The 24,861-nt window shown below is 34.8% G+C and overlaps 1 protein-coding gene across 4 annotated transcripts in view; it reads left to right on the forward strand.

Annotated features, from left to right (window-relative positions):
* Positions 1 to 24,861, forward strand: part of GRIA2 (glutamate ionotropic receptor AMPA type subunit 2) — a 139,255-nt gene that overhangs the window by 85,360 nt on the left and 29,034 nt on the right. For all 4 annotated transcript variants that reach the window (XM_069493535.1, XM_069493536.1, XM_069493532.1 and 1 more), the window contains exons 5-11: positions 3,747 to 3,800; positions 7,748 to 7,909; positions 19,628 to 19,795; positions 20,057 to 20,161; positions 20,822 to 20,932; positions 22,481 to 22,687; positions 23,187 to 23,557. In XM_069493535.1, the coding sequence (XP_069349636.1) occupies positions 3,747 to 3,800; positions 7,748 to 7,909; positions 19,628 to 19,795; positions 20,057 to 20,161; positions 20,822 to 20,932; positions 22,481 to 22,687; positions 23,187 to 23,557 (1,178 nt within the window). The remainder of the gene's footprint in view (positions 1 to 3,746; positions 3,801 to 7,747; positions 7,910 to 19,627; positions 19,796 to 20,056; positions 20,162 to 20,821; positions 20,933 to 22,480; positions 22,688 to 23,186; positions 23,558 to 24,861) is intronic.

Consider the following 24,861-nt stretch of genomic DNA (forward strand, 5'->3'; position numbering starts at 1 on the left):
TTGAGAAGTAAACTAGATGCATCCATTTGGATTATTTGAAAGAGTAACATGATACCAGAGATAAGGATGTTTTTATCTATGCTTACCATACTACCTTGCTACAGTTTAAGATCTTTCAGGATAAGACAATCATGCAGTGATATCCTAAGGATTAAATAAATACCACCATGTTTTACAGATAGGGTAAGTGACCAGGGATGGTGGTGACACAGCATCAGCATCATGATTTATTGAGTAAGGTCTCCATCACTAGTATCTGCATCTTTTCCTAGCTAATAAATATGTGTGTGTGAGTGTGTGTGTACACACACTTGACCCTACTAATAGCCTACTGTTGATGAGAAGCCTTAACAATAACATAAAGGATTAACATATATTTTGTATGTTATATGTATTATATATTGTATTCTTACAATAAAGTGAGCTAGAAAATAGAAAATCATGAGGAAGAGAAAAGATATTTACTATTTATTAAGTGGAAGTGGATCATCATAAAGGTCTTCATCCTTACCATCTTCATGTTAAGCAGGCTTCCGAGGAGAAGGAAGAGGTTTGGTCTTGCTGTCTCAGGGGTGGTATATAAAGGGATCCAGGCAGTTCAAACCAATGTTGTTCAATGGTCAACTGTATATATTGGCTGCTACCAGTTCCTTAGAATACTATAGGACTGGAAGAAAAATACACAGTTGAGTATGATTTCTTGGCTCCTCTAGGCTTTGAAGAAAAAATTAGATTCATTAATTTGTATAACATAAAACATTCTGCAAACATAATGTTGATGAAATCCTAATTTATATACAATAATATGGGCCCTCAGGCATATAAAATGGATCTCTCATGAAATATTGAATAACCGAATAAAACTAACTTGGTATGAGAAAGAACTAAATGTTGGATGCCAAGGAGGTGAATAATTTCAGTAGAAATATCTTGATTCCACCCCAGGAGATGACATTAAGATTGTTTTTAACATGAAGGTCTCTATTCAAATATGAACCTCAAAAACTCATTTGAATTTCATAGAATGGATCTCATTAACGCTGAATTGTAATAACAGTCATTAGTCTTTGGTTTAAAAAATTTAAGTATTCCTGACACATCAAAATAAATGTTTGGTGAAAGCCTATATAAAAATATCTCTTTCCAAAATTGGAAGAGAGAAACTACAAAAGAAATTGGGAATATATGGGAAGTAATGTTTCAAAGCAAATCTATGATCATGGTTACATAAATGTCCATATGGACATACATTAAAAATGCAGAATATTTTGCACATATATACTATGAACTACTCTTGAATGCATGAAATGAGTGCATACAATGGATGGTGTAGCATTCATCAAACACATATTGAGGATATCCTTTGTTTCCGGAGTGAGGGATGCAAAGAAAGGCAAAAAAGAGTGGTGCCTGTACCTAATGAACTCATTGTTAAGAGAGGAAGAAAAATGTACACACACAACATGACAATATTGCAAATTAAAATACAATGTGATCTAGGAGGATAGAGGAAAAAGTACCTGTCTTAACAGGGGAGGGATCATCTGTGAAGGATTCACATGGCTGGCTTGGATTCATTCATTTGTTCAGTAAATATTCCATGAGTGTCTAATGTTTGCCCGACAGGCACTGCAGTAGATTCAAGAAAGCAGTGTTAAATAAAACAGGCAAAGCCTCATCAAGATGATTACTAATGATGTGTTTACAGAAATTAATATATAATTATAATAATGGAACACACTACAAATGAAAAGAACAGGATGTTATGAGAGAGAATTGCAGAAAGAAATAATTTAGATTGGGATATTCTTCAAGGATTAGATTTTACCAAGCAAAAGTGGTGATAAGGTACATTACAAGGAAAGGAAACACTAGTTATTCATTAAACCAATGTATAAGAGAACACAGATAAGACAAAATTCTTTATTTTTGCAGTAGCTTGAATTTAGTAATAAATTAAACTGTATTAGACTACGAGTATTTTATTATCATTTGATAAAAACTTGGAGGTACTGATTTTTAGTTTTGATTAGGTGGGAAATGGATTCAGCCCTCAGAAAATATTTATAAATTAATATAAATTTTCTATTTTTAGTGCAAAACTAATTGTTGTTATTTAAAAAAAGATGTGATGGTTATTAAGACCAACACTAATTTTTATGTAGTCCTAGGGCTAGTGAATTTTAATATTCCTCCTCTCAATGAACATTAAACTCAAGTAGGGACTACTGCAGTGTATCACCATTTATAATATGTTTTTATTAATTCCCAGAAGGAAGACATAGATTATTCAGAAAGCAGAGTGGAGAATAAGCAGAGCCAACAGGTGTCAGGAGGAGATAGGAGGGACATAATCAATCTGATTTAAAGTTCTCCCTTCAACACAGAGGGTTCAGTTTCTTCGAAAAAGCAAAAGGCAATTTAGTTGTGTTACATAAAATGAATTAGAAAACAATATAAGCTGTAACTTCCTTCCAAACAACTACCACTTAATATCAAAGTGGCGTATGGTAGAATCCTTCCTAGGATTTGGGTCTTGCTCTTTAACTGTGTTGCTTTGGAGCACCTGACTTTGTCTGGGATGTGGGAAAGTCAGGGTAGTTTTCTCCCAGGAGTTAAGAGGACAGAGGATATGATGGTGAAGAGAGCTTTTCAAGCAGAGGAGACATAATGTGTAATATGAGGTGAAGAGAAGAAGCATTTTCAAAGAGGGTCAGTATGACTTGAGTGTAAAGAATGGGAAAGGTGAGCCTAGGGAAGCTTGCAAGGTCATTGGACTTTCTAGCCTATTAAGAACTCTGCTTACTATGCCAACACAGAGGGAAGCCACCATGCAGTTTAACCAGGAAAGTGAGCAAATGGTTTGAATTTTTGCCTATAACCTTGGCATTTCATGCTTTCCATTGATGTGATTGTTTTATTAATAATGGAAATTACATTTGAATATCTATGTACCAGGACTACAGCGTGGCCATTTCACCAATTTCTACTGTTTTCATAATTGATATAGATCAGTAAAAAATCAAATTGATTCAGTAATGTCCAAAACTGTTGTGAGCATCACCAGGATAATCTCTTGTTCCGTGATGTGTTCATCTCACCATTGATTTCTGACTTAGAGGAGTGGAGAAAAATTAGCTTCTATGACACTTTGCTGTCTATAGCTGTAAATAATGTCCATTTGAACTAAATTATAAACATTTCAAGATTCTTAGGATAGGAATGTTATTTTATATATCTACATAAGAATTCCTTTATATATTTATTAATATTCTTTAAAAATTTCTGTAGTACTATAAACTGTGTGTTTATCTTTGAATATAAATATATGAATATAAAATCTCAGATGTTAAACAATTTGAGCTGTTTAATGTTTCATTAAGAAGACAAAAATATAGCTTTTGTTGGAATAAAATGATGACTTGTTAGGGATCAAACATATTTTGGTTTTATGTTTCTTAAAATTTTGTGGCCTTATTTTTACTATTGACAAAAATGAGGTAATTATTTTTGTTTATTTGTTGACTTGTTGAAAGATAATATTTATTAAGCATTAAAATGTATTATTACTTTTTTCTGAAATATTCTCTAGATTTGATAATTATATTTTATAAAAAATAACTCATTGTGGAACATCAAAACAATAGATAAAATTTCATTTTTTCCTGAGTCAGATCATAATACCAGTAATTTTACCTTTACATTATTTTATATTAATTAAATAATTTTTTCTTTATCTTTGTTAGGTTATTACCATTGGAAAACATGTTAAAGGGTACCACTACATCATTGCAAATCTGGTAGGTGAATTAATTGGTATTTATTATTTTACTAGATATGTTTATTAGTTAAAAAAATTAATTTTGAATGGCCAGCATTTACCAGTGATGTTTTTAAAAATATAGTTTGATTAAATTTGATAGATTGAAGTGATGATATATTTCTGAATATATGTTTTAGAGATATTTCCCATTTTATATCTTCTAACCAATTTCCTATTATTACAAATAAGAATTTGTAGAATATTTGACAAATTTCATAAATTGTCTTAGAAGGTACATTTTAAGAAAGAGAGAATTTTCAAAAATATTTGAATTTTAATTGTCCAAATTTCCCCTTGTTTTTCACTGTTACTGTCTTTTATAAACTTTTCCCTCTGAACATGCCTTTAAAATTTTTAGTATACACAGTATCTGAAATAAAGGTACATTTGTGGAAATATGTCTTAGTGTAAAATTAAACCTGGAAATATACAGAATATTGATATATATTTTTATTTGTGATTTCCTGTTTGCTATATAAAGAACACAATGAAAATCGAATTCCTATAGCCAATCACTTTTTCATCATGATTCCTGTCAAAATAAGAGTACACTGAAACAACAGAGTGGTTAATTGTATTTTCCTCTCTTAAATATCATCAGAGTCCATTTAGAATGATCACCAGATATTTTCCCAAATAATTCAGGCCTTTATTGTTGCAAAGGTTTATGTTCCTTACATAAGTATGTGATTGAGGATCACTCTCTGTTCCACACCCCCACCCCACATAACCACAAGAGAAAAGGGGAGGAAAACAGGGAGAGAAGCAGAGACCTTATTCTAAATAGCATAATAAGACTCTGAAACGGTTTTTAACAATAAACAAGTGTAGATTTATTTCATGGTTTCTGGAGTATCAGATTGTTAACATCAGAAAACGATCTTTCTAGTAGTGACAGGAGGTAAAATTATAACAAACAAAACTTACAGCCTGCACCTGATAAATATTGTTTTCACTAGAAGGTGGTACATCAGGAACTTAGAATATTACATTTCAAACCTACCTGCTATTGGGAGGAGTTGGTTGTTCAAGGTGAAATTTCTATTTGGCAATGAAATGGCTAACTACTACAGAAATTCTCTGGGACTTTCCCTTAAAGTGTACAAAGGAGATCGAAAGGGCTCCCTAAGGAGAAGCAAGAGTTAAACTAGATGAAGCTCTGTATTCAGTCTCTTCGGAACCACATTACATGCAGGGAACAGCCTGGACAGTCAGTCCCCTGTGTGAATTGTGCCATTTGATGAACAACACAGAGCCACATTGAAAGCTGTGATCTTTAAAAATGTCCAGATGGAGAAGATTATATTGGAACATTGAGAAATAATGACAGAAGGTGGCTCATCAATTTGAGAGCTGATATCTGATGCTGTGAAAAAGGAAAGAAGTGTCTGAATGACCAAAGTAAAAAGAGAAAACAGCAAGTTCATGCTGCTGTCATGCTTCTGGGGAGAGATCTACCTAATACTTTATCTGAATTCAAGTTCTGTTTTTCCTTTTCTGAATACTTGATTTCCTCACCATATGGAACTTCTGGTGAATCAGTAAGTTCAACAGTCTGTATAGTGTGGCAATTTCTGAGAATTTAGAGAACACTTGTCAAAATTTCACTGACATTTAAAGTTGAAGAATGCCACCCAACACTGAAGGGCTTTCATCCTCCAAACTCTTGATTGAGAATGTCCTTTGTTTGCTGTGCAGTGTCTAATGAGTGTTAGAGTAGGTGCTTATGAAAAAAAAAAATCCTCAGATAATATTATTGATTAGTTTTCTTAGGAATTGTGGAACACTTGATAAAGCTTCTAAAACACAGTCTGTGATTAAGTTCCCGATAGCAACATTTAAAAGGATAACGTGTACATAAAGTGAAGAAGAGGTGGACATAAAGGGATGCAATTCTCATTTCTTCAAATTTACTACTATCATAGATTTAATTCTTTAAAAATAGTGGTTCCTGCTGATGATTTGACATGTCTGTATGATAAAATTTTAGGTTTTTACAGGCTATTAAGGAAGATTTACCTTTCATTTTAAAACTCTGCAAATAAATCTCCAGGAGTAGTAGTGTCGGTTTTAATTTGCCAAGTTGTTGCCACCTGTGTTGTTAACCCTTGGCCTCTTCCCTGTGATTGCTTCCCTCTTTTTTCCCTTCTTCCTCTCATTTTGCTTCTTATAAATTGAAAAGTTTCAGAGGAGAAAGAGGAAAACTTAGGAAAATGCAGGTCCTCACTGAAGCCAACTTAAAACCTTATTCAAGGTTTCAGTTGAAAGAGTCTTTTGTAGTAAAACCAATGACAGTGAAAGAATAAAAATTATATAAAACCATAAGGAAAGAGAAAATAGGAAATGAAACATCAACAGATGAAAAGGTCAACATATATTTTCCAGGACACACAGCAGATGAAGGTTGAATATGTGGCTTAGCAAAGAGAAGGAGATAAAACTAAAAGTGCCTACAGAGTTAGATATAGACAAGGAACAAACCTGTCAGATTCAGTCTTTGAAGAGCAAGAAACCACAGAAAGTGAGGCTGAGGTGTGGAGCTAAAAGCAGGAATCTCTTACTGGTTTCTCTAGAAGCAAAGCCTGGCATGGGTATTTATGTATACATTATTGAGTAAATTTCAGGAGCAACCTGGAAAGGAATGAGGGAAGTAACAGAGGGAAGGAAAAAAGCTATGCAAGAACTGGTTTCAGGTGAGAATTGTATTCAGTCTGATCCCTTGGGGTGCTCTGTTACATAATTGCATCTCACTTTTTCAACCTTAGGCAAGACAGAGGGGCTTTTATGCCAGCAAGTTGTCTGGCATAAACAAAAACTCAATAAAGATGTCTAAAATTGATAAATTTAGAAAAGCCAATAAAAGTGTGTCATGAATAAGTACAGAAGTAAATACATGAAAAACAAAAATATTGAATGCTTTGAAGCAGCTTAACTGGACTGAGTGGGCTAGAGCAGAGAATCTATGATTTTTGTTATATACATTTTTGCACTATTTGCATTATTTTGATAAAAAGAAAAAACAAAATTTTGATCCAATAAGAATTACCCTCTACCCCAGATAAATAATATAATATATATATTAAATATCAACAACAAAGAAAAAAATCTCCTATATTTTGGGGTGTGGAAATTTATACTTAATTCAGGAGAGTTTTAACATTCATGTACAATAATAAAGACTTTAACAGTAATGTGAAATGTGAAAATATTTATAATTATGACATATTGGAATTGTCATTTTTGAGAAAGTATAGTATATAAAATTCATGTCAGCCAAGTATTTGAAATCAATGTAAATACCACATGATACTTTTAGTAATGACTGAATTCATTTTAATATTGCAAGAGAAATCAATTTTTTAAAATTTGATATATTCCATAAAATTAGTTTTAGGCTTAATGTGAAATTGTTTAATTGTTCTCAGATAATGACTGGCCATTTATTACCTTCCATCCTCATTTTGAAAATATTTATGTCACCTGAGTAGATGACCAATTTAAACAGAAAGAATTTGCTCACAAGGTTGTATAGCTCTTGGCAAACTAGTTTAATGTTATTAAGTATCTGTAACCACATGGTGGTGCTCTGTTGTAGAGTCAATAAATAAAACCCAGTCCTTAACCATGGAAGATTTCTCAATAAAATGGAGAACTTTTATGTAAGTACAGCCATGAGTGTTTCATGAGATGATCAATCAATACACATGTGCTGATTAAGGGCCCACTATGATGCCAACATGGCGTTAGGTGCTGGTGAAAAGCATTGGCTGATAAATACATGAAATATTTCCTTCCTGTAGGGTTTTTATCTCTCACGTGTCCTTTGGAATATGTAAAACCATGATGCAGAGAGTTACTTGGTAAAAGTTAAGTAGAATTTGGTTCCCAAATAAAAAATGTGACGTAAATGTGTTCTATGTCTAGGGGTTTACTGATGGAGACCTACTAAAAATTCAATTTGGAGGTGCAAATGTCTCTGGATTTCAGATAGTGGACTATGATGATTCCTTGGTATCTAAATTTATAGAAAGATGGTCAACACTGGAAGAAAAGGAATATCCTGGAGCACACACAACTACAATTAAGGTTTGCTTTTTTTTTCTGCTTTTTTTCTTTCCTATGTGAGGGGAGAGAGGGACATCAGGAAGGAAGAGAAAATAGCAAAGGGATTAGAAAGCACAGTTCAAAATATGGCAGACCTATTTAGTGCTAAATACTTTTTCCACATTTTAATTAGGTAGGAAACTATTAGAGCTTTACTGTATTGCTCTTCAGTTTTCTGCTTCATTACACCTATAATAATTTATAATAAATAAATTCATTTATTTATCCATGTGGCATTTTTATTGAGAGGATTCTGAACCACACATGCACTTTTGTGGGAGACAAAAAGACAGGATCCTTCCCTGCTCACAGGTTAGTGGAGGAAAGGCAATGAACATTGACAAAGGAATGCCATGATGGAAGGAATGACAAGCTCTGAGAGACATGGTGGGCAAGACTGTCTTAAATCATGTGCTCAGAGGAGGCAATTTTTAGCTGAGACCTGAAGAATAAGGGCAGTCTGACTGCTGCTTAGAAAATTGTTTGCAAATAAATTGAACAGCAGTAGATATCAATTTATTCCTTACCTTCAAAAAACTTGTAGTAAGTTCACAGACACAAACAGTTCACAGACAGTTAAGCCAATTAGCATATGGCCACAAATATGTATATGTGTGTATATGTGCATGCGTGTGTGTAAAATAACTGCTGATAAATAGCCTAGTCTCTGAGACACTCTAAAAAGAAGATCAAAATCTCACTTTGCTTTAATAATTTAAAAAATGGTTTATGCAATCAAACAAAGAATTCTGAAACTCTAACTGTAATGCCCTGCTCAGATATAAGAGCTACCCAGACTCATCTTTGTTCTTCATGGGTCTGGACACATTGAAGTCTTCACTTGTTTACTTAATGTATTTTACTGTGCATACACACATGTATATATGTACCTCCAAATACTGACTATTTCTGCTGTTGGCAGGAAGTTTTCTTTTTTTCTTCTGTTTGTATCCTTATTGAGAGCAGATTTAAGATTAAAATCTGGCTAAGAGTGGTTTGAAGAGTGAGTGGGTTGAAGGATGAGATGATGTTCACATTTGTTATGAAACTAGAGCTTCATGAAAATTAAAAACAAAAGTTCAAAAGTTCTCAAATGTATAGCGATTTTGTTTATTCTTGTATTATAAAGTTAATTGAGTATATGCAAGTCAGGGACAGTGTTATCTTTGTTGCTCTAACAGTTGAGTCTGATTAGACATCTTTAAAGAGATTGTTTGACTATAAATTTGTGTCTGGCCATGAGACTTGTCGTAGATAAGGATTAGAATTTTGAGGTTCTCTACTTTTGAGTGTATAAATGGATCTTTTATCTTTAAGTCAATTTGAAAAAACATCCCATAGTATGTTAAAGAATAATCCAAGTTATTCAATAATTCCAAGTGACTTTCTGTGTGGTGACTTTGATTCAGATTCAGCGTTTGTGCTGTTTGTATCAATGATCTGGTATTGTGTGCATGCCTTCATGTAACCAGGCTCCTGAGAAGGCAAATGACACCCAGACCCTTAGTTAATGTCAGAGTATGTCTCTATCTGTGCCTAGTAGAGGTCTAACTGCTGGTCCCATCCCGTGGAATTTCAGACTTCCATCCATTCAGAGATGGCACCGAGTGGGTTGTCTGACGAAGAGTGCGTGTTAATCCTCAAATGGAACCAGCATGCTCCTTCTGAATACTCCGTTAGTCATTTTGTTGCCCCCCATTGCCACCTGCTTTGAGAAGGATGAAAGCAAAATGAAACTATATTTTTCTCCTAGAAGTCATGTCATTATTCAAATTCATGTGTCTTGCATCAAAATGCAAGGTGTATTTGGGGTATGAGAAATTTTTGGCAATGCATTCTGTTAAAATTTTTGCCAAAACCTAGTGCCAGATTTCACTCTGCTGAGAGCCTGCATGGTGACCTTTCTTACTCTCTTCCCACTCTAGTACTTCAGAGTGCATCCCTTTTGATTGCTTCTGCCAATTTTCAGAGAGATCATTATGGACACTCGTTGTGGAATGTTGCAAAGAATATAGCCTAAGGAGTTTAAAAATTTAGCCTCTGAGTTACTGTTTGACACTGGGTCCAGCGTTCTCATCTGTATGATGCAGTAACAGCTGTTAATTCCCAGGTTGCTGTGAAGATTAAACAACATGTACAAAGAGTTAGCACAGCTTTGGAAACATAGGTGCCCATAAAGACTAATTTCTTTTCCCAGCCCTTCCCTAAAATGAGAGAATTTCAGCCAATTTCAAAGGTCTATTCCAACTTTCACATTTTGCAAGCCCCCTACTTCCACCCCAGAGGCATATTTTATGAGATCTTTGAAGCTTGATAAAAATTGGTGAAAATATGTGGGGAAAATACATCTAGGTGGTAATTCATCCTAACGCAGACATGCATTGCGCATGTACTTGAGGGCCAGGAACTGAATACAAAAAAAGAAATGAAAAACGTATGAGTCCATCTCTTGAGAACCTAGTCTAATGGAGGAAACATTCAACAAACAAATATAATAGAGAATGATGCTTGTAAAAATGTGGCAGTTCCCTGCATGTGATTAGGAAAAAGTGTACAAGTGAGGTCAAGAAAGGCTTTCTGCAGAAGTCCTAAGCAAGGCTTTTGCATGGTGTTGAGCAAGAAGACAAGTATGGGAAGCTGCTTGGGAAAGAGCAAAATGGACAGAAACTCAAAGTAATGCAATAGCATGACAGATTCAGGGATTTGTACATTTGTAGCTGCTGCAAGAATTTAAATATTTGGGACCAGTGAGGGGAGCATGTTGTGGCAGTTGGAAGAGGTATGATTATGCAGTTGTCAACACATGTAAAAGGTAGTAACTACAAGATAATGCTTTTATCATCATTTCTGCTTCCATAGGCAGAAGAAAGGAGGTAAAACTATATAGAGGATTACATAGCATTCTCTAAATATAAACAAGGAACATATTCTCAGTACATGATATGCTTAAGGAAGGAAGCGAACATATCTCTCATGAGATTATTTCCAATGAAGTTATTTCCTTTGATGTTGTCTTTTGGATCATTGACTGTATCAGGTACATTGCCTGATAATTTAAAGCACATTTTACTACTCTACAATAAAAACTAGTGCTATCGATATAAAAAACTATAAAAATACAGCTCTTTACAACAAATGCTTTCTATGGTTAGGCTTTGGAAATTATATTAATATAAATTATATCAAGTTATGGGAGCAATAAATAATCACTGTAAAGTTTAGGTCTTCCCTAAAGGTTAAAGCAGCCTCCACAATTTTGTAATTAAAATAAATTTTATTCAATAAATACAAGTAAAATCTTTAAGTTTTGATATTTAAAATATTTTAATAACCACCAAATATAAATTGTAATGTTTAAATTTCTTCATTATTATATATTATACAAAAAAGTAATCCTAGAGTCATGGTACTGAGATTTTAAATCTGACTCTTTTTCACTAATTTCCTAATGTGGGACAACCTTTATTCATTCATTCATTTATTAGCTTATTTATCCATTTGACACATATTTACTGAGTTTCTACTCTGCAGCTGGCACTGTTCTATGTGTCAGAGAAAAGACAAAGTTCTGGTCTTTAAGGAGTTTACAGTTTTCAGACTTAGAAAGAACACCTACTTCATAGCATTGATGGAAATTGTGTTATTGCCAACTTAAATCTATGTATTCAAAACTGAACTTTGATTTCCCACTACCACCCACTCTTCAGCCTCTGCAAACTATTCCTTCAACAGGCTTTCCCATCCCAGTTGATGGCAACTACATCTTTCAGTTGTTGCTTAGACCAGAAACTAAAAATGTGTCTGCCTCCTCTCTTTCCCTTTTAGCCCACATCCAGTCCATCAGAAAATCCTATGAGCCTGTCTCCCTTCTCACCACCTTCTCTATAAGCACCCTAAATCCAACCACCATCGTCTCTCTGCCTGGGTTATTGCAATAGTCTCCTAGACTGGTTTCCCTGCTTCCACCTTGCCCCTGTTATCTTCCATCTTTGTGGTCCTTTTAAAACATAAATTAGACATGCTTGAAGCTCTGATTTGGGGGAGGGGGCAAGTAACCTAAATTTTTGTACCCCCATAATATGTTGAAATAAAAAATAAAAATAAAATTTAAAAAACCCCATAAATTAGATTATGTTGTGATTCTGTTCCAAACCCCACGATGTCTCTTTATTTTACTTGAGGTAAAAGCCAACACCATCCTGTTGGCCTATAAGGCCCTAGTTATCCTGTCGCCCAGTCACATGAGGCCTCATCTCTGGGCGATCTTCTGCCTGGCTCACTCTGCGTCAGCCACAGTGGTTTCTTTGTTTTTCCTTAACCACCCCAGGCAATTTCTACTTCAGGCCTTTGCACTGGCTATTCCCTCTTCTGGACTTTTCTCCTCTTAAATATCTGCATGGCTAAGCCTCAAGCACTCCTTAGATCTCTGTTCAATGGCATCTTCTCAAGGAAACCAGTGGTAGTCTGTTTCAAGCTGCAGTCTCTCCATCATCAACCTTGTCCTGATCCAGTTCCTTCCCCTTATCGCCTTCTGGTGTCCTGTATTATAATTCAATTATTTGTTGCATTGTTAATTGTCTCCTCCTGCTTGAAAGCAAGTGCCATTTTTTGTTTATTTGTTCACTGATAAATCCCACACTCCTAGAAGAAAGCCTAGCACATAGTAATTATTTAACAGAGGCTTTCTGAATAAACAAACAGAGGAAAGCAATGATACTATGGATATTGTGGTACTACCTGTAAGGATCTCCTAATCTTGGTTCCGGAAGTAAGAAAAGGCTTCCTGGAGGAAGCAATATATAATTGGAGACTTGAAGGAGAGGTAGCAATTAGGAGAAAACATAAGGAATAATGCCTCCAGATAAAGGAAATAGGGTATGTAAAATCTCCAGTGGAAGGAAAATATAAATATTTCCTTAAGGCAGAAAGTATTTTGAGGGAATGTTGAGAAATCATACTTTAGAAATGTGCAGAATCAAGATCCTGTGTGCCTTGTTGACATACTGATTTTTTGTCTAATTCCGAGAGTTAACAGAGAAGCAGTAGAGGAGAGTGTTGGTCATAGTTTTGATGCAGGAAGATGACTATGGCTGCCCTGACAACAGATTGCAGGGAGTGCAGGTGGAGGCAGGGAGCTTTTGGAAGATCTCACAAATAATCCAGGCATACATAATAGTTGTTTGAATTGCAGTTGTGGAATGGGGTTGGAGAGAAATAGAGTTGTTACATCTGCCATTTCTCTTAATTTCTTTATTAATTAAATGATAGTTGCAAAATCATAGTCATTCATATGTAATATGCTGACAAAAATTCAGTTTAAAGATTGTGGATTAAACATAAGAATCTGAGAGGCAGTCTGCCTCATTTATATCTTACTGGTCCTAAATCTCACACAATGTTTTGCACAGAGTATGCACAAAATAGATATTTGTAGAAATGAAGAGTAATGAGCTATAAAATATCAAATTATCAAAAGAAAACATATGAAATTATCATTGTCAGGAAATTTTGTTTAAATTTCTGCCATAGCATTTGCCATGCTGTTTTGCTGAGCTGTGGCAGAAAAGTAGTGAGTTGTTAATATTTTACCTGATGAAATGTTAAAGTGATGGTAGTAATCTGATCTGACCCATCATAACACCTGAGTTAACATGGGAAAATTAAAGTAGGCATTTTGCCTTCCTTAAAAACAATTTCAAAAAGAGGCAGAGTACAAAGATTATTTGCTACTATCTCAAATTAATTTACAAATATTTCTACTTTTAGACAGATTTTTAGTGTTTTCAATGTCTCCAACAAATTGTAAGATATGACTATCTTTTCTACCTTGTCACATGATAACCTTAGTTTGACTTTTGGGTCTTTGATGTCCTCTTGATCTTAAGGACTTCAGCAACAATCCATGACTGACATTTGTATAGCACTTTAAATAATAGCTTTCCCACAAAAATCTCATTTTACTCCAGAAACGACTTAACACAGAGACTCAAACTTTCTTAATTGCTGTCCTAAGAGATTTATTAGGCTTGTCTGAAAATAGTATAATCTTTTTCAGTCCAGTAATTAGTGTCATGCATTAAATAGTACCCTGGTGGCCTAATAGAATTAATTCTACTTCTTGAGTGTTTTAAGTGACCAAACCACAGATGATGGATTGGCATTCACTATTTGTGATATTAAAACATGTTGCCCACCACAACCTAGAAGCTTGATACGTTTGGTTCTTTATATTTTGTAGTTTCCAAATTATGCATATGACTGAAATAAATCCATACATTAAAAATTGATATTGTTAAAATTATATATTTTGCAAAAATTAACTAGAAAAATTATATGTATATTATACCATGAAAAATAAAAATGAATTATTGATATTTATAATTGTAATGCAGGCTATCTGGGCTCATATCTAATTTCTGAATTTCTTTATTCATGAAGGGAACAAGTCTAGTTGATCTCTAACATTTCTCTCAAATCTCTAATACAGTGATTATGTGAAGTGCTAACTTAGCCACTCAATAAAACATACATTAACATTTCTAGCTTTTGCTGAATCTCTGACACCTCAAGTAGTTCCTTCATCTCTCAAAGACTGTAGTGACTTGCAGGTAGATATCTTTGATCTCCACATGTCAAAATTGAATCTCAAATCACCCTTGACAATATATGCTTTGTTTTTCATAGATTATAAAAATCAGAAATTTTGTCTTATTAGAAGATTTATAGGAAGTGCAGAGAATCAGGGATAGGGATTTACATAACCAACAAAATAAGAGATCTGCCTCTAAGTTAGTCTTTACCTATGGATAAATCAAAACTAGACAGGGTTTCAAATCAAATGCTTTGATTTGAGTATCTTTTTTCTGTCTTGGTGAATATAATTAGCTTTATCTAAAAATTTGAACCCTTAAGTAATCTGAATTTCTAAATATAAAAGTCTTGGTCTTAAGAAAGATTTTCAGTCAAGGTCAATTACCAGTGTAGGTAATTCAGGCAAAGATACATTGTTTTTAATGTATTCCTTTTACATGAAGAAAGTTTCTTCACAGTGGATTAAAATTATTTTTATTATTCATAGAGAATAATAAAGAATGTTAATTTTGGTTTCTTGCCAATGCAGCTCTCTTTTCACCCTTGGAAAATGTGATACAGCTTGTGTGCTTACCAAGGATGTTGAGGTTTTATGAAGATTTTATGCCTTTATTCAGTGAAGTTTCAAAGGGTACATGTTCAGAATGCTTTACAGTAAATTAAAGATGACCTTATCACAGACAGCTCTTTTCCAGAAGGTGGACTGCAGTTGAATTTGAAATTAAGACAAGTGAATAATTTTAAGTTTATAATGTATTTCCTCATACTGTTCTTTTTCTTATGGCTCTATTTGATTTCCTTGGTCAATGCTGGGAATTTTTAAAGAAAGACTTTCTACAATTTGTCTCATAGGTTTACTTATTTTTCCTAAAGCTCATAATTTTTGACCATGTTGATAATTATTTGTAAAATGAAAAGACTCAGAACTAATGTTGTGTATGATTCTCTAGAGAAATTTTATTCAATATGTAATTTTTTATTTAACTAAATAATTGATGTTTTAGAAATAAGTAAGGCCATAAAACTTTTGATATTCCCAACTAGGTTACACAAAACACTATTTCTATGGAAAATAATTGGTGTTAAGGAAATTTCAAAATGGTAGTTAGTTTGGGCAATGCTGATTAACAAAATTAAACTGGAATTGTTACTGCAGAATTTCTCAGGGCCTATAACATGTTGATGTGAAAATCATTTTCTGAACTTACTGAATCACACAACTTTGTTGTGGAGCAGGATAGTAGCTTTCAAAACACTGTAAAAACAAACTAATTTTACATTAAGACAGATAGTAATAAAAGAAAAATGGAAAGCAAAACTGGTGGTCAATAACTTACATTTTTAGCATATTTTATAATTCATCAAGCTTTTCATTTACTCTGCATTTGCTTATTTGATCCAGTACTTGCCAAAGAAAGTGACCAACTGTCTCAGTGTGCCTGGGACTGAGGAGTCTCCTGGGACTCAAAACTTCCCATTGCAAAACTGGGACAGTCCCAGGCAAACCAGGACAGCTGGTCACCTTCATTTTCCCAGAATCACAGAGATCTGGATTCAAATTTCACTTTTTTCACTTTTTTTGTGATCCACCCGCACCACCCCCTACCCAGGTAAAATAAAAGTCTATAACTTAGAATCTTCACCTGTAAAATTGGAATAAAAATATCTGTGGCATAGGTTTTTGTTTTGGTTTTTTTTTTTCCCAAAGGGTTTACTAAGAAACTGCCTGGCTCATGTTTGTCACATAGAGAACTAGGTAAACAAGAATTCCTTCTTTTTTCCTCACTTTCCTTTTCAACACCCCTATAACATACACAGAAGAAGCATTGCCCTCCTTATTTCACAAAGAAACCTTAGACACTAGCACTTGAGTTAATTTGCCCAAGGCAACAGGGCCACAGAGCAGCAAATGGCAGAACTAGGCTTGAGGCCTGCCTTCCAATGCTAAATTCAATACTTTCTAAACTACACTCAACTAAATTCAAGTGTCAGGAAAATTCGGAAGGTGGCCATTCATAGGAAATTTGGTAACACTTTCATAGTACCTAAAATTTAGTACTTCTTTGAGTAATTTTTTTCGTATTTTATTATGGTGTGGATAACATGTTTAGAAAAAGGTGCAGTCTTTATAATAACCCATAAAATTTTATGTCATAACCTATTTATCCCCTTTTATATTCATTAAATATGAGATGTACATAGAATTTCTTTTCATGCCCCCACCCTTTTTGATGTCAGAATACTGTTTTTCTGGTATCAGTGATTCTAGTAACATATTATTGAATGGTTTGTCTGATGACTATTGGACATAAAAAATGTGTTTAAAATGCATATTTTGTTGTCCTTTTTGAAAAGTCTCAATAAATATACATTTAAAATGAAATAAAAAGCACATTTGGAAAATGGACCATAAAAACGACTTCCCAGATTTCTTCTTAATGTGTGGGTATGATGTGATTGTGATATAGCACTGCAAAGCCTAATGGTCCCCCACTGAAAGATAAATTTCCAACTCAACTCAGCTGAGGGATTTCACAGAACATAAACATTGGGGCAGAGATGAAGCATTTGTTTTCAAAGAAGGAGATAGTTACGTTGCCATCATGTTCCCTTCACATTAATTTACATCTCGTTTAATGAATGGTAGAATAAAACTGAAATATTTAACTATCCAATCAGAAAATGTGAACATATTTGTTTAGAAAAATAAATGAGCCACATATGCAGAACATAAACAAAAAGCAACTCTGGATACAGAAGGAGTGGATTTTCCCTCAGCCCAGAATTTTGTTTCTATGATTGTGCCTTTTAATTTAAAATGGTAATAGGCTTAAGACTTGATTAGATTTGAGAATTTGAAAAAGGTTGAAGGGATTTTAGCTTCTTAGCGTGGCATGCTCCTGAATCATAATCATTATGTGCTGCATGGATCAAATGCTTTCAGTTCATTCAACTTAATCATATTTTTAAATGTAGTTCACCAACATTTATAGACCTCTAAAACAGTTAGTATATGGCTTTATAGATTTCTGCTAGTAATGTGAGCAAGCTGACTCAATGAAAATTTTGGCTTTTAGCTATTATCATAATTTTTCATACAAATTGCATTTTTTTTTTTTTTTTTTTTTTTTTGAGACAGAGTCTCACTCTGTTGCCCAGGCTAGAGTGAGTGCCGTGGCGTCAGCCTAGCTCACAGCAACCTCAAACTCCTGGGCTCAAGCAATCCTCCTGTCTCAGCCTCCCAAGTAGCTGGGACTACAGGCATGCACCACCATGCCCAGCTAATTTTTTTTTCTATATATATTTTTAGCTGTCCATATAATTTCTTTCTATTTTTTTAGTAGAGATGGGGTCTCGCTCTTGCTCAGGCTGGTCTCGAACTCCTGAGCTCAAACGATCCGCCCACCTCGGCCTCCCAGAGTGCTAGGATTACAGGCGTGAGCCACCACGCCCGGCCCAAATTGCATTTTTAAAAATATCCAATTTACTCAATTTAGGTTCCGTTTCCTTTTCAGAGGCCCAGACATTATTGTAGAAATTATGTTGGCCATGAAATGATTGCTATATAAGATAGCAAATTAATCAATTTTTTTCCTCCAGCAGAATAGAAATAAACAAACAAATGAGGCAGATTTATCCTGATGAGATATTTCTTATTTGTTCCAAGAAGTCTTTTCTTAAGTAGATGTGATTTAAAACAATGTGTTTGATATAATACTTTAAAAAATGGTGCATGGATATTATAGAATTTTGTGTTTGTAAAGCATTTTTTGTGGCAGGATATATCAGATCAGTTGGATTACTAATAGAGATGACCCAGTAAAGAGAGAAAAAAGGCTGATGCAGGATATTGAGGGTATCGTTGCAGAAACAATGTCCTTAAGAAGATTAGAGAAATAAGATCAGTGCACTGCTGGAGAGGTTGCTGAGGTGGGAGTATGACCACCTTCTGCCCTGTCATCTCAGGAGGGAAACAGTATGGGAGGGAGCTTAGTAGTTTTATGGTTGAAAGGCAAGGGGGCTCTATCTGCTGGCTTCTATTTTCTCCATGATATGTAAGGCAACGTTTTCAGCAGGAATTTACAGGAGGAGAAGTATGTAGAGGTGTGGGTATTTAGAGAAGATAAAAAAAAAAGATGTGAAATTGTCATTTTTGAGAATGAAAGAACTAAGTTACTAAGGAAAGAAGAAGGATTCTTCGGGAATGCTGAGTGCCCATTTTGGTTATGTGTCAAGAATTTAGAGAGTCACAAAATCAGTAGGGTACAGAATTTCATTTTTTCCCCAGCTCCACTGTACTTTGGGTACCTACAGACTGAACAATATTCAACAACAGAAATGTCCTCAGCATTCAGTAAAGCTTTAATGTCAAACTGTCATTTATCACTAACAATAGCAGTATCATACATTTGACAGATGGCAGTATACGTACATACACATAATAATACTTGCCCAGCCACTAATGGTGCTTGGTCCATATGTAGTATCATTCTGCTTGGCTCCAGCTTCTGTAATATTTCTGTTGTCCTACTGGGATCTGAATACCGTAAGTTTAGAACCAACGGTTATCATAGGCTGTTGAAGCGTGAAGGGGGCACAGACATCAAGAAGTTTTGTGGTTTTGGTGGATTACCAGCATCACCTGGGGTAACACAAATGCATACTCATAAGACCACTGCAGATCTATGTGAGCATCACCAAGTTGAATTAGAGATGAAGGTTCCAAAAACTAATCTGTGTTCGTTCCATATTGACAAATGTATCCCTCATTAAATAGTGAAGAAATATATATTTGCTAATTTGATAATTTTGTATATCACCATAGCAGGCCATGAAGTGATGCTCTAATGAGAAACAGGTTAGGAAAAAAAATCCACAGCATTATTATGAAAAGCTCTCATCTGAAATAGATGATATATTAACATAATAGAAAAATTTTAGAGTCAAGAGCATGTTCCGTAGTCCTAATATTCCGTATTGCTTCTCTTTGATTCTTAGATTTTTAGATGCAGAAATCCTGTTTAAATTCTTGGGCTTTTATAGGGTATTGTGTGGTGGGCAACTTCCAAATTGTCTCCCTTCTTATGAAATGTGTGTGATCCTTTTCAGTATACTTCTGCACTGACCTATGATGCCGTTCAAGTGATGACCGAAGCCTTCCGCAACCTACGGAAGCAGAGAATTGAAATCTCCCGAAGGGGCAATGCAGGAGACTGTCTGGCAAACCCAGCAGTCCCCTGGGGACAAGGTGTAGAAATAGAAAGGGCCCTCAAACAGGTAAGTCACTCAAAATGATTGTTAATGTGACTTAACATGACCATTAATTTTTTTCCTGCCAAATTAGTCATCCTTGTCTTATTCCTAATGTTTAATATACAGGCAATATTATTTCCTAACAACGCAAACGTAGGTTAAAAAGTAAAATAAATCTTATCAATGTAGTTTTCACAACTTGAATCCAGTGAGAGTAGTCTGCACGGTTTGTATCTTTGGTTGAAGTAAATTTATAACTTTGCTCCTTTTCCGTTTCCTCATTAGGTTCAGGTTGAAGGTCTTTCAGGAAATATAAAGTTTGACCAGAATGGAAAAAGAATAAACTATACAATTAACATCATGGAGCTCAAAACAAATGGGCCCCGGAAGGTAAATCCTTAGTGATTTAAAGGCAGTTCTGTCTATGTGAGGAGGTGAGTTAGACGAGTGAGTATTATCTCACTCTTCCAAAGAGTTCTGGGAGAAGTGTATTCACATAGAGTTTAACCACTTCCAGAAACAGACGCATTTTCAAATTTTTTTGTAAATCAAATCTATTTCTGGTAATTGATACTGAATTGTACTCTTAGAAATAACTGTAAGTAGAACCATTACAATGTTTTTAGATTGAAATAGAAAAAGGTTTTAATGAAGAGAAAAAGAACTATTACTGAAAGTTTACAGTTCAGAAGACAAAAAGTAGCTGGTACAAATAGGCATGTAACTGTTCAATTTGACACATCTACCTTTTAACTATTATGGCTAAAATTTCATGGTTTGAATTTCATTGATATTTCTTTATGATCACTTCCAAACAATTTCTCTTAGAGAATATGAAAAGTGAACATGAAGAGACAGCCATTTTTAAGAATTTTTTTATAGTTCCTTTCTATTTCTATTAGATTCACATATATAAAAGACACATCTCTTTTTAGAAGTAGCCCAATTAATGTGGCCGTAATTTCAGATTCAGATGTGGGTTTGAAAATAATTAGTTTGCTAATTGAAAGGTCACGTATCCGTATTTCTGTCTGCTGTAACCTTTTTCAGATTGGCTACTGGAGTGAAGTGGACAAAATGGTTGTTACCCTTACTGAGCTTCCTTCTGGAAATGACACCTCTGGGCTTGAGAATAAGACTGTTGTTGTCACCACAATTTTGGTAATTAGCTATATATGCCTCTGTTTCACTTTATGTTTTCTTATGGAAAATATCTGCCAAGGGAACTCACTGTTTATATTTTAGCACAATAATGAATGCTGTGCTGCTTTTGCAATGTTTTAATCATTTATTGCATATTTACTCTATTAAAAGGAATATACAAAATCTAGCTAACGCATGCAAAATGTTCCCTATTCTTTTCAAGACAAAAATTTAGCTTGACAGATTATTCACAGCCTGGTGCAAATATCAGTGTAAAGTTGGGGACGAGTCTTGAAGAGTGTTCCTCATATTTCCTCAGTGCTTCCCTTCTCCATTCCCACCCAGTTCTGGGTAAACCCTGTCTTCCCATTTGTTACATGATTTCCTAATGATGCCAACTCATCTTTCTTCATAACAAAAGATGATCTCCTTAAAGACAAGGATGATTTCCCTTCTTTTTACCCCAATTTTCAACCTAGTGGTTGGCACATAGCTAGTGCAAAATCAACACAGACTGAATGGATGAGGCAGAATTGAACTGTCTTAAACATCTAGGCTTTGGATAGCTGGAAGGGAGACATGGATCATCACAAGCTGTTGGTGAAATAAAATGGAGAAAATGGGGTTCATTATAGGACATGATTTTGTGACAAAGCCATTTTGTTTTGTTTTACAAATTTACCTTAGCTGTAGAGCTTATAATTTGGTGGGATTCTTTATTCCTAACAATATTGAGATGCAAATATGAATAGGTTAATAAGAGACTTGGATAAAAAAAAAATAGTAGGCACTTGGAAATCTCTTAATGAGTGCAAGTTAGACATTTGGGAATTTTTCCTTTATCACGCCATTGAGAGGAACTATCTCACTGAGACCTCAAATATCCTTGGTGTCACTTTCCAGTGGAGAATATTGGACTGTGTTGAATCATTTTTTCATGCTTCCCCTTTCTGTGTTTACAAGGGGAAGCTACTTTCTAGCTCTCCTTGTAACATCATTCTAGGATATTATGTCTTATAGATGAAGTGAGACCTGAAACCTGTGGGGGTAGAATCAGTACATCACCATGGCAATGATCATTTCAGTCTGTGTGTCACTGGCCATGAGCATGATTTCCACATGAACCTTATCCTTGAGGCAGCAGTAACACAGGATTTTGGGTGAATGCTCATTCTTGGGGGTCATTGTAACCTCAATCAACCTTAATCTAGAATAAGGGTGTGGTGAATCCAGAGTTGAATAAAATAGATGTTGAGCAGCATTCTTCTCTAAGCCCTAAGAATTATAAACACGATTAAGGGACATACCCACACTTTGTGATTTTTGAGTATCTTATTTACTCTGGCATGGCTAGGTACAAGCCATTTTAATGAGATGTAATGATAGACATTCAAAGACATTTTGGGGAAGTATTATGCTTAATTTTTTCCTCTAATGTTGTCCACCATCTATATTCTATGTTGTCTCTGGGTAACAAGTAATTATTAAACTATATGCTATGATTCAATGAGAGTACCTAATTAACACAGATACTTTAATCAGCTAAAGCACAGTCTTTCCATATAGGAATCTCCATATGTTATGATGAAGAAAAATCATGAAATGCTTGAAGGCAATGAGCGCTATGAGGGCTACTGTGTTGACTTGGCTGCAGAAATCGCCAAACATTGTGGGTTCAAGTACAAGTTGACAATTGTTGGGGATGGCAAGTATGGGGCCAGGGATGCAGACACGAAAATTTGGAATGGGATGGTTGGAGAACTGGTATATGGGGTAAGTATAGCTCTTCTCATAGATAAAGTCATTCAGTTTGAACTGTTTTGACAGAATGCCTCCCTTCCCTGCAAAATATCTTTGTCTGAGGTTGTTGATTTCCCACATTGCTCTAGGAATACTATCTTGCTTATTTGTGAACATTTGAAAGATCAAAGTTGAAGCCAGAAGTAAGCATGTGGACTAAGTGAGGCAGGCATTTCATCTGTCTTGAAGCACATAGGGCATATGTATGTCCAAGGGCTGCAAAGGCACAGATGCAGTGTAGATGTGTAACTATCATAGTAAAGCCAGATGTATACACTGTGTACCCATAAAGAGGAGGAGTACTTGGGGAACAAATTGCTTTTCTGTTTATTCTTTACTGGGACTCTACCAGGGAAATAATTGTTTCCATTTCTATGATTTCCTTTCCTTCCCCTATGATCCAGTGATGTAACCATGATTCCTTTCTGACTATGACTCCAGGTACTATTACTTTCCTTTGTTTCCCTTACAGAAAGCTGATATTGCAATTGCTCCATTAACTATAACCCTTGTGAGAGAAGAGGTGATTGACTTCTCAAAGCCCTTTATGAGCCTCGGGATATCTATCATGATCAAGAAGCCTCAGAAGTCCAAACCAGGAGTGTTTTCATTTCTTGATCCTTTAGCCTATGAGATCTGGATGTGCATTGTTTTTGCCTACATTGGGGTCAGTGTAGTTTTATTCCTGGTCAGCAGATTTAGCCCCTACGAGTGGCACACTGAGGAGTTTGAAGATGGAAGAGAAACACAAAGTAGTGAATCAACTAATGAATTTGGGATTTTTAATAGTCTCTGGTTTTCCTTGGGTGCCTTTATGCAGCAAGGATGCGATATTTCGCCAAGGTTGGTTACTCACCTGCTTCAACTTTGTGCATTTTAGGTCTCAAGCAGATATTCATGGTGTTTATGAATTCACTATAAAGAATTAAACAGCTGCTGATTGCCTGTCCAAACAGTTTAAGACTCGTAAAGGACATACTTTCACCATCGGCATAAGCCTGTGAAATATGTGGACAATGTTTGCCAAATGTTGATCACATGTTTCCCTGGTGAAATTATACACACCATGGAGAGGCTATAAAATGCATAAGGTTCCTATCATTCCATGCCTTCTTGGAGGGGTACCGTGTTTTTGCTGCATATTCTCATTTTACAGTCATCTGTGTGTTGATCCACAGACCTGTATATGGGAAAATGGGCAACATTATTTATTAACTGCAAAAGCAACACCTTGTGAGACAAAACTTCATTGGCACATCCCATCTCTTTTATTTTCTTATTACCTCATGGAAATGGTCTGGGAGAGGTATAAAATTTATTGTTTTTTCAAGGTTAGATTGCTAGATTAAAAGGAATGTATGATAACATTTTCCAACTTAGAAATACATGGCGGGGACTAATGATTCATTACAAAAGCCTGTGCCATATTGAACGGTTATACACACGCGTCACAGAATAAACTTATATACCTCTATTCTCATTATCATATATTAATCCCTGTACTAGAATGCCTAGTTATAATTAATCTGTCACAAAGCACATATTGTTTTGTTCATGTTACATACATGAATAAGAATGATAGCTATGCTTGGCTTTGCAGAGGAATAGATCATGCTTTTCCTAGTGTGATTACTTTAAAATTTTAAGCCAACATTATTATCAGTCTACTGGCACATTTTAATTTGGGCTTGATTACCCTTCTTTGATTTTATGGGGTATCATAATAACCAGTGAAGGGGTGCCATTTCTGAAACTATTTCATTATATTGTTAGTTTTTTGAGCACTTTCAGGAATAACAAGTCATTACTTTCAAAAAAAAAATATGAGAAGCTTAAAGATTTATATCTTGTGCAATCTCTTTAGTATATTCCATCCAGTGAGATAAAGGAAATATAGCATGTAGGCAGAAATTATCAATGGCTTACTTCTTGGATAGTAGCTAGTTATAATGGTAATGACAACAAAATCACATTTTTATGAATTAAATAGATCTAACAAATCTTATTTCCATCAGATTCCCTGTAGCTTCTCTGTAGGACTGCACTGAATTAGAAATATGTCAATGGTATTTGCATAGCCCAGGGTGTATATGTGTGTATATGTGTATATATATTCACATACATATTTCACCTCTGACAAAATATAT

The sequence above is a fragment of the Eulemur rufifrons genome, chromosome 18, assembly GCF_041146395.1.
Source record: "Eulemur rufifrons isolate Redbay chromosome 18, OSU_ERuf_1, whole genome shotgun sequence".
NCBI classification, from domain to species: domain Eukaryota; kingdom Metazoa; phylum Chordata; class Mammalia; order Primates; family Lemuridae; genus Eulemur; species Eulemur rufifrons.